Genomic DNA, 10,094 nt, shown 5'->3' on the forward strand with positions numbered 1-10,094 from the left:
TTTTGACCCATTTTCTCTCTCTACACCAAATTTTGAAGATCTTTCATATGAATTCAGATTCTATTTGTCCTTCATTTTTCTAGGTTTTCAGAAGACTTGTGATCATACCCATCTCATTTTTCTATCTAATTTCACCAATTTAATCATGTGGTTAGAGATAATCTGTTGTTTGGTTATCTACAAGTTAATCCGCCTATTCTTCTACGACAATCAAGATGAAATCCTTCAAGTCGAAACCTCCGATTCCAACGCTTCTTTCTCCGTCGCCCAAAGGTACTAAATCATCTACTATTTGATCAATCTAGCTGAAATTAATCATCAACCCTGATTTTAAAGATCTCTTTTTTCTGCTGTATGTAGACTCGAAAAACTTTATGGTGGAAAAACCTATATCGGTCTTAGAATTCCAGATGCTGATACTGGTTCTCATCGAGATATTGATATGGTTCTTGTCACTAAAGGGTATATATATGTTTGATTTTAAACCAATTTCTGAATCTCTTTCAACTGTGCCTTTCAATTTGATATTTTTTTCTTCATTTTGGATGCTTATAACAGGGAAGCTGTTGTGATTTCAGTACAGAATATGTCTGGGTTTGTATCAGTTGATGCTAGTGGGAATTGGGTTTGTATTGGGAACAAAACGGAGAATTTTCCAGACCCTGTAAGTTGTTTAATCTCTTGATGATTGTTTGTTTTTGGTTATCTGTGAAGAGAATTCTTATTAGTTGATTAAGTTTACATCTCGAAAAGCTAGCTAAAACTGTTTGTTCTTTAGTTTGGTCTTTGAATTTCATGTGTTTTGGTGCTTGAATCGTTTGAATTGTCCCTGTAAGTTGTTTAATCTCTTGATAATTGTTTGTTTTTGGTTCTTTGTGAAGAGAATTCTTATTAGTAGATTGAGTTTACATCTTGAAAAGCTACCTAAAACTGTTTGTTCTTTAGTTTGGTCTTTGAATTTCATGTGTTTTGGTGCTTGAGTCATTTGAACTGTCTGTGTAAGTTGTTTAATCTCTTGATAATTGTCTGTTTTTTGTTCTATGAGAAGAGAATTTTATTAGTAGATTAAGTTTACATCTCGAAAAGCTACCTAAAACTGTTTGTTCTTTAGTTTGTTCTTTGAATTTCATGTGTTTTGGTGCTTGAATCTTTTGAATTGTCCCTGTAAGTTGTTTAATCTCTTGATAATTATTTGTTTTTGGTTCTCTGAGAAGAGTGTTCTTATTAGTAGATTAAGTTTACATCTCGAAAAGCTTGCCTAAAACTGTTTGGTCTATGAATTTCATGTGTTTGGGTGCTTGAATCATTTGAATTGTAACTATTTGGAAATACTTTTTGTATCTCGATATGGCTGAGTAATCACCACTCGTGAATTTGTGGATACTTTTAGTAGATAGATAGACATGAAATCGTGTTTACTACTCCCTCCATGATCCAATTTGTAGATCTATTGATTTGTTTAAGATTGAATTATTCGTGGTAACTCAATTGGACACTGCCTCCTAGCTGAAGAGTAACTCTTATTGATGTCGCCATTGTAAGGCATTTCTTGTTGTGGATTCACACATGGATGAGAAATCTTGTTGAAAATGGTATTTTTAAATGAAGCCAATAAGCCCCCATTTGAAACCACTTACAATTTATGTTTTTGTAGCCAAATTTGAATGTAGATGAGAAACAATCAAATATATTGTGGTCTCTTTGCTAAGTTTAATTTTAAACATAATTCAACCCGGGCTGGGTGTTTCCAACCTGAAGCTGGAGTGTAGCTAGGTTTAAACGGAAAAATATTATTAAATTTGTTAATATATTTCAGAACGTTCAAACCTAGATCTAGCTCCGGATCGGGGTGTTTTCTTATCAGGGTCCAATCGCCATTCTTTGTTTCTTAATTATCCATTGTTTTAATTTATTGTTTCAGGTAGTAGAAGCAAAGGAGCAAGTTTCCATTCTAGAGTCATATCTTGAACAAAGAGGAGTGTCTCTTCCACAAGGGTTTTTGGCTTGTAAAGTTATTTGTCCAAATCCAAAATTCCAGTATGTTGTTAATAATTATGAAAAACACTTTAAAAGACGAGATCTTTAATTTGTTATCACAAATTTCAAACATTTTTTGTTTTTGTTTTGCAGAATAATATCATCATCGAACTCGTTTCCACCGGAGGTTGTCACCTACGACCAGTGGCTGCAACTGAAACCCGAGGGTAAGACTATGTTTTCTGGTTGGTTAAAGAACGCCTTCCAAGGTGGGAAGAAAGAAACCGAAGAATCTATTCATCAGAAACTCAACTCCATTCTCAGCACTTCTCCGATGTGGGACAGGTTTGCCAAACAAACAAAAGAAAAAAACACTTTTTCCTCTGTTCCTCGGTTTATGACTTTGATATTTTCGTAATTTTGGTAGATTTTGAGTAATTGAAGTTTTTTTTGCAGGTTGGTGCTTAAAGGAAACAAATATCTTCTGGGAGAGTTCTTAGAATTCAAAGGGAAAGACGATGACTTGCTTCTGCTGAAATTTGTTAAGAGATCTAAAATCAATCGTGTCGTTATCCAAATGACTAGTATGTTCGGACTAGGTATGACTAAGTTTAACTTAAAGTTTTATGATTATATGATGATTTAGTCGATTTGTTCTCACTTTTTTATACCATTTGTTTTGTTTTGGTTTGAAAATGGTGATAATAGCCCCTTCTAGGCTTCAAGTTTTGTTCAAATATCGCGACTATCGGAATGAAGGGTCTTCTTCTGCATTGGATTTGGAAGAAGTAACAGTTAGGTCGAATACTGAGGTTTCGTTTTTGCCCAAGAATTCGAAGAAAGTACGCAAGATCAAGCTCTCGTCAATTATCTCTCTTCATCTCAGTTCTTGAAAACTTGTTTTGGGAATTTTTAGAATGTTTAATTGAGGGAGTGTTGTTTGTTCTTATGGTTTATACAAGATTTTGTTTCCATAGTTACTAATTTACAATGAAAAAACTGTTACAGTATTTTTTTTTTTTTTAGAAAGTTAGCAGATTTTGGTTACTTCAAACTAAGGAGTTCATATTATTATTTTTTATGATTTAAATTATTTTCTAAAATATATTTTGAATTGAAGTATTACTTTTTATGAAATAATCATGAAAATTTTAACCCATAATCTTATAATCACTTAAATTGGTGTATTATTTTTATTTTTAAACTTCGTTAATTTATTATTTAAATAATATAAATAAAATATTTATGTCAATAATTTAACTATCGAATTTCAATAAAAGAATTTTAATTAGTAACATTATTTATTTATTTATAAATATCATGTATATAATAAATTAACATACTTTTAATAAAATCTCGTTTTTGTATAACTTTTAAAATCTCGTTTTTGTATAACTTTTACCGTAAGAAACCTAAATTGTGATGTTTGAAAGAAAAATGTCTAAAATTTCAATTGAATTCCAATTTAACAATGCGGTCAAAATTTAATTACAGATTATTATCTAAATTATTGTAATTTTTTAAAAATAGAATCATGGATTTTAAAATGTGATAGACAGTTCAGGTTAACTTATAGCACTAATTATTTTCCTTTAGAAAAGTAAGTTAGTTTTTAGGGTGCAATAAATGACATCAAATTGAGGTTAATGTATAGTTTATTCACATTTTTAGACTCATGAAAGGTACAAATAATCCTGTCAAATGATGATATAAATTACTATTTGGCCTGAACATATACAAACATTAAATTAAAAAACACTAGACACATTGATAACCTGAATCATCATTTAAAAGGATCTTCTTGTTTTGTGTTGTTGATACAAGGTTAAATGTTTCTCGGTTTTTATGCCACCTCGATCCCTTATTTTCGTTTCTTTGTAGTTTCGAAATCACCACTTCTATTCCACCTTTCAAATATGTCATCACATGTCTCATAATATCCCTGCAACAAAATATTTTTTCCTTAAACCAATTTTTAATGTAGTTTTCGTGAGATTCGAACTAAGTAGAAATTAGGGTATGACTAAATAACTAAACAATATTAATTCAAGCCGATTAGAACAAGGCCCATCGATAACGATAACCAATTACTTGTATTAAAACCTTAATTTAGCCCTAACATGTATCAAGAGGTTGGACTAACATAACACTATCTTGTTTCTATGGACCTATTTGAAGCCATTTTTAGGGTCGGATTTGAATCCAGATATAGATATGAAACCGTCGACAAATTTATTTGGAAACATTTCTTTTTCTATCTGGAGGTGGATTCAAATGAGATGACAATTGAAAACAGAACTTAGGGCTTGTTCGTTAGAGTTTTATTTGAATAAACTTTGGATTATTTAAAAAATCTTGATTGTTGTAATTTTGAGAAAACGTTTTTTTTAAAAAGTAGGGTGTATTTTAGTATTTTGATGAAATAATGTTTGATTATACTGGGTTTATAAAAAAATCAACCGAACAAGGCCTTAGTAATTTTAGTGACAGTTTCTCATCTAAACCCTAAACCAGAATTAGGATCCAGATAAGAGACCACTACTATATGTTTCTAAATATGAATATGGTAGTGGGAAAAGAAAAATACTTACAATAGCGAGCAAGGACTTCGACCTCCATTGACGTAGTAGATGAACAAGAAGGCATCAAAATGCTGACCGTTTATGAAGTAAAAACTGTACAACCTTCTTACACATTGAAACGACATTTTCTGGTAGAGATGAATGGCCGGATTGTTATAAAGGATTACATGCAGGTAGACTCCCCGGCATGTTGGAATGGTCGCCGCGTATTTCTTTACCTCTTTTATAAGTGACACAGCTGAATATTTCGACAGAAGATACAACTTAATTTAGTAAAAAAAAAAAGGGACAGTTATTGATCAGGATGGAAGCTTCTTTTTTTACCTATGCCATGGTTTCTGTAAGATTCTACCACTCCTAAAGTAAGAATGTAAATTAACTTAAGATCATTTTTCGACATGTTGCAGCTCAGCAAGTCTTCTACCTGAATGAATGTTCATTATTCAGAAAATTATATCACAAAACATCTTAATATTACAAACTTCGCAATACCGACCCACTTGATAAGACTCGGTTTAACTGCAAAAGAGCTTGTTGATGTGGGTTATTTGGATTCAATCCAAGTATTGTTTGATGGATAAGGTATATGTATGTTGGTCATTTGACCCAAATATAACCCCACATCAAACATGCAGTGAGTCATAGAAATCAACCATGGAAATTTACCTATGCAGGCTCACCTCACTGTCTTTTGCTGGGAGAATTCGTGCAGTAACAAACCCAATAAGTTCATCATTTTGACCATTGGGCCGATTTCGATCAACAGCACCCCACGACAGTTCTTGGCCAGTAACAACCTTCTGATAGAATTCAGGCTCATACCTGTACAAAATATTCATATTCTCACAAAATATAAAAATATCTTGCCATCAATAATAATCAGCAAGAAGCATGAGAATATGATTAAATCACCTGACAGGAAACAGATCAGTATGAAGTCTCATAAGCACATCTAAATCAGAAGGTTGTATAGGCCTATAAGATATTGCGGGAGAATATAAACCCTGAGAGCCTCCCATATGACGCCACATCAACCCCTCCAAACAATAATGTGATTATTTGTTTATAAGTTTTCCTTGAAGTTGAAATGCATCAGACATACCATCATTTGCATCAGTTCCTAGCAAACATAAAGAATATTCATAATCAGAGTGCAGAAAGAACAATTTGTCATACAGATAGATGCAAGGGCTGATAGGATAAAATAAAATGGTAGTTCCATTATTATTCAAAATTCAAATGAAAACTGTCGCATATGTTAACATCATTATCTATAGTAATTGTGTCTCTCAAATTCAAATTAAAGTACTCACATACAAGTCTATTTAACTGGACTGCAACTTATTATCAACAATTTACAAATGAGCTCACTCTATCAACTCAAGCAAAAAAAAAAAAAATCCTTTTTTTAAAATCTATTTAAATAAATTCATTCCCACACAGGGTTGCTCAAGTGGTAAGAGTATTGAACATGGAAAGGCAATCCCTACAGTTACCTTAGCAATCATTGCTGTTAACATTTTTACTTGATTGCTCAATATCAACTCATTTTTAAATGTACTAAAGAAACTTCTACAATCTTACTATTCGCGCTTAGGGAAGAGGAACCCTATGCGAAGTAGAAAATGAAAAGATAAAGAGTGAAACAATCAAGCTATCCTTATTGGAAGACTCCTTTGGGTTTGGAGATGAACCATTTCTGGATCCAAAAGACTTAATAGTTATTGGAAAAGGCCAAAGAAAGTTACAATTTATGTACAAAAAATGTTTAAAGGACACAATACTACTATTCATCGTAATCCTAATATGAATATAAGTTTATTCTAAAAGTAATTCCACAAAAATACCTGAGACTATGGAGATCTTTTTCAAACTGTTTTGCAATACTGTAAAGATCTTTCTTTTGATGGTCAAATGCATGGAGAAGCATGAGGTATTATAAGTAAAGTTGTATACTTTTTAAAGAAAATGTCATCTATTATATAAAAAAAATGTTACCATGAAGTGCGTTCACAAGCAAGGGAAAAGGAAAACACATATACCAAAAACTTAGATCTTTGTAAATCTCAAAGAAGTCCTATCCTGTGCAAGTCTCTCCTTTCTTAAGTATGGAGGAAAAAGCACTTTGTCCTCTCACTGTCAACAGTAGTATTGTGTCATTTAAACTCTTTTTATACATTAATTGTAACTTTCTTTGTACTTTAATATTTTTCATTTGGATGACTTGATGTCATCAATAGTTCTAATAAGTTTGACAATTTCACATGTGTAAGGATTTACTAGTTATGTCATGCTATAATAAGTATTTATTGAAATTCAATATAGATTATTTTCCTAAGAAGTTATGTCCAATTAGTTACAGTGGAAATACAAACTTGGTCTTATTCCAAACAACTCCTTTGCATTCTCAAGAGACATTAACTCCCAAGTGGATGGAGTTGTGTCTTTCCAACAAAATGCTCATTTACTCTTATCTAGGAAGTTGTTCCATAATTTATTCACTTTCTTTTAGTATTGCCTATAAATTGGCCTCTCATTGTAATAGTTTAACCAATCCAATATAAGAAGAAACATCTCCTCTCTTCAAAATTCTACAATTATTATTATATATATCAGACACTCCATACAAGGAGTTGGGGAAAATGATTGAAAAGTTAAAACATGTATAGGTAGCAATTTCTCTATTACAATCAAGTAGTCAAAGAAAGAAGAGAAACAAAAGATATATTTCAAAAATTAAATAAAAGAGAAAGCCCTTCACAATATGTGAAGAAGCCTCCAAAGATGAAAGTTGCTAAACACAAGTATGAAAATCACGAAAAGGGATAACTGCCAATATTCTTCAGAACAAATCCCGTTTGCAATGTTCATGAGAACAAACCTGTTTCCAATGTTCAGAAGGACAAACCATGTTTCCATGTTACCTTAAAAAGATGCAATGGCTTTCACCCAAATAATAGTGCCTAATACATCCTCTCAAGGAAAATCCCTTTACTTCATAACACATGTGATCCAAATTAAATCATCAACAACAACAAAGGAGCTATACAACCTTGTAACTCAATCCAAAATATCTATATGCTCGTGAGTAATTCAAGATAGAATCTATTTCATCACTCAAGTATAGATCAAAAAGAAGATTCATTCAATCTATTTTTAAAGTTGTTTATCAATTATCATAAGTTATTGAACATTCAAGCTTTTCAAGGGCCCACTCAAATTTAAATTAGAAGCTCTCTTCTTAGATTTGACATCTTGTCTCTCAAAGTAGTGAAGGCTTGTTTAATAACCCTAATTCCTTGACTAACCCCATTACTCATAACATAGAATAAAGATCATCAATGCTCAAAAAGTAAATGATGCCCCCTTTCACGTTAGTCAAGGCTACTACATCCTCTTTTTAGATAGGTGTTTCATAGACATCTCCACAGATAGCTACAATTTCACAACTCAAGTCAGTCCATCATTATCAAAGTCTTCTACTGCTTCTTCATTCTCTAATCGACTGAGTGATTGATGAGTTTGGGACTTGAATTGCTCCCAAACAGGACAACTATAAACAGTGAGCTGAAATTTATTTGGACAGCTTGGTCCATCCAAACTTCTCAGCTAGTTATTATTTGTATAGTGCCTACTTCCACCTGGTTAATGTCTTTGGTGATCATCTTGAAACTTACCCAAAGTTCAGAATAAAGATGAGGTGTGTTTGAGTTACAAAGCTCAGAATCATGGACAAAGACATGTTGACCAACATTTGTACTAACCAGGTTGGATACCAATTTTTCCCTTCAAATTGACAATTTCTTTCCTTCACTGATCCTTCATAATTAAGCTCTTAACTCACCTCAGTGTCATCATCGTGATGTTGACCCCTCATAGAAGTCTCACCTTGTTACAAAATATCTTTGTTCCAGGACAAAGTAACTATAATTATATTAGTTAAATATACCTCATTAGTTAATTTATTTTCTATCTTAATGTTTTTTAAAATCATAAAAGATAACACAATACCATACAACTGATCTTTTAACACCCTTTTTGGTTTAATAGGTTTTAGTAAACAAAATTACCTCAATGAATGCTTTCATTCCTATTGGAAATCCAGCAAGATGATTCATTTATTCAAAACATCACCTAGGTTTTACATACAACACAACATTTGTCAAACAACAAGCAAAAACTTTGCTAAAATAGTACAATTACAAATTGCACTATTGGACTGAAGTTTGAGCCTCCTAAACACCAATAAAGAAGCTGAAGCAACAGGTTAATTTCGCTAACAGCAAAAACCATTGTAGGCTATATCAAAAGAAAATGTCTTTACAATGTTCCTTTATAATGAACAACTAGGGACAAATGGATAAGTTCCCAAACTACAAAAACAATGTGTACTGTGCAACACCGCCAAGCTCGCGTACAGAAAGCTATTTAGTGTAACCGATATTTCTCTACTTTCTTTTTGGCTTTCTAGCTATTAAAAGTCCTCAATCTATATTCAGATCACCTCCTAAAGTTGACCTTTCAAAATTCAGATAGCTAAACAAAAGGTCAACTCCTCATGTATCTTGTTACTTTTGATGATAGAACATCAGCCTTAGATTGATATTAGAATCATATCATCTTTCTTACTATATATTCTTCTAGTAATCCTAAAATACTAACATACTAACTAGTAAAAATTAAGATTAACACGATTCAAATCAATCTTACATCCATTTGTTCGTTTGATCACATAGAACTGAAAATTCAATAGTTCATGACTAGTCACTGAACAACAGAACAAAACCTCTAGTAAATTAGAAACAGTACAGGATCTTGAGAACTTTAGATGAACTGAAATCATGAACATTCATTCAATTACCTGAAAGGCGGTCGGCTGTCGTCGAGCAGAGAAGACAGAATCTGAAGCTTAGAACGATCGGTAGGATTGGAGAGGGAAGAGAATAGAGTGTTGGAAGAGATTGAAAACGTTGATTGATGAAAAGGAGAGAGATTTATATGAGATCGGATTCGATTGAAAAAAGGAGAAGAATGATAATCTAGTGTTAATCTTACAAACTACAAAATGGAAGCTACCAGGCAAAAGAAAGGAGAAGTAAATGTGTAGTAGGAATAAAGAATGTATTTGCTATTGAACTTTCTTGATTAACTTATATTAGTACTTAAACAAATTTAATGGAAATATTAACCTTTAACTTTGTGATTATAAACTTATATTTTGAAATAATTATTCATTGTTACTTTATTTAGTGTAAATAGTTTTTCCTTTTTTTAAGTGATATTTTATCATCATCAATCACTCCTATTCACTTTTAAAAATTTACAAAGTAAAAATAAGTAATTTTATTTGGATTTATATACAAAAATTGTTATTAAAATAAATATAAAAAAATAAAAATACTTGTGTTTTAGAACACTTTAACCCGTGTTTAAAAATATTCAAAATATTATATGTGTTTACAATCGGTCAAATTTTTGGTTATCAATACTGACGTGATATACTCTGTTTTACTGATTCCTGCGAAGAATTCACAT

At 31.8% G+C, this 10,094-nt stretch overlaps 2 protein-coding genes across 2 annotated transcripts; one reads left to right on the forward strand and one right to left on the reverse strand.

The window, feature by feature from the left end:
• The first annotated feature begins 28 nt into the window (after positions 1-28).
• LOC124941839 lies at positions 29-2,987 on the forward strand. Its single transcript, XM_047482199.1, has 7 exons — positions 29-273; positions 361-462; positions 559-664; positions 1,922-2,037; positions 2,131-2,322; positions 2,434-2,576; positions 2,686-2,987. Exons 1-7 carry the CDS (start codon positions 146-148, stop codon positions 2,868-2,870), a joined length of 972 nt encoding a protein of 323 aa, XP_047338155.1. The 5' UTR covers positions 29-145; the 3' UTR covers positions 2,871-2,987.
• A 627-nt stretch (positions 2,988-3,614) lies between these two features.
• Positions 3,615-9,627, reverse strand: LOC124941779 (histone acetyltransferase MCC1-like). The gene is made up of 6 exons (XM_047482129.1): positions 9,421-9,627; positions 5,472-5,679; positions 5,240-5,381; positions 4,884-4,983; positions 4,569-4,797; positions 3,615-3,919 (listed from the first exon to the last, which is right to left on the reverse strand). The coding sequence occupies exons 2-6, from the start codon at positions 5,588-5,590 to the stop codon at positions 3,736-3,738; spliced, it is 774 nt and encodes a 257-aa protein (XP_047338085.1). The 5' UTR covers positions 5,591-5,679; positions 9,421-9,627; the 3' UTR covers positions 3,615-3,735.
• Positions 9,628-10,094: the final 467 nt, after the last annotated feature.

This window comes from Impatiens glandulifera, chromosome 6 (assembly GCF_907164915.1).
Source record: "Impatiens glandulifera chromosome 6, dImpGla2.1, whole genome shotgun sequence".
Classification (NCBI taxonomy): Eukaryota; Viridiplantae; Streptophyta; class Magnoliopsida; order Ericales; family Balsaminaceae; genus Impatiens; species Impatiens glandulifera.

Bases quoted from the DNA above. Each gene is read 5' to 3' on its own strand.
- LOC124941839 (XM_047482199.1), top strand. From the start codon at position 146: ATGTGGTTAGAGATAATCTGTTGTTTGGTTATCTACAAGTTAATCCGC. The intron at 274-360 runs GTACTAAATCAT...TGCTGTATGTAG, and splicing joins TCTTTCTCCGTCGCCCAAAG to ACTCGAAAAACTTTATGGTG. The intron at 2,038-2,130 runs GTATGTTGTTAA...TTTGTTTTGCAG, and splicing joins TGTCCAAATCCAAAATTCCA to AATAATATCATCATCGAACT.
- LOC124941779 (XM_047482129.1), bottom strand. From the start codon at position 5,590: ATGTGGCGTCATATGGGAGGCTCTCAGGGTTTATATTCTCCCGCAATA. The intron at 4,984-5,239 runs GTGAGCCTGCAT...ACATTCATTCAG, and splicing joins TCCCAGCAAAAGACAGTGAG to GTAGAAGACTTGCTGAGCTG. The intron at 4,798-4,883 runs GTAAAAAAAGAA...CGAAATATTCAG, and splicing joins TTACAGAAACCATGGCATAG to CTGTGTCACTTATAAAAGAG.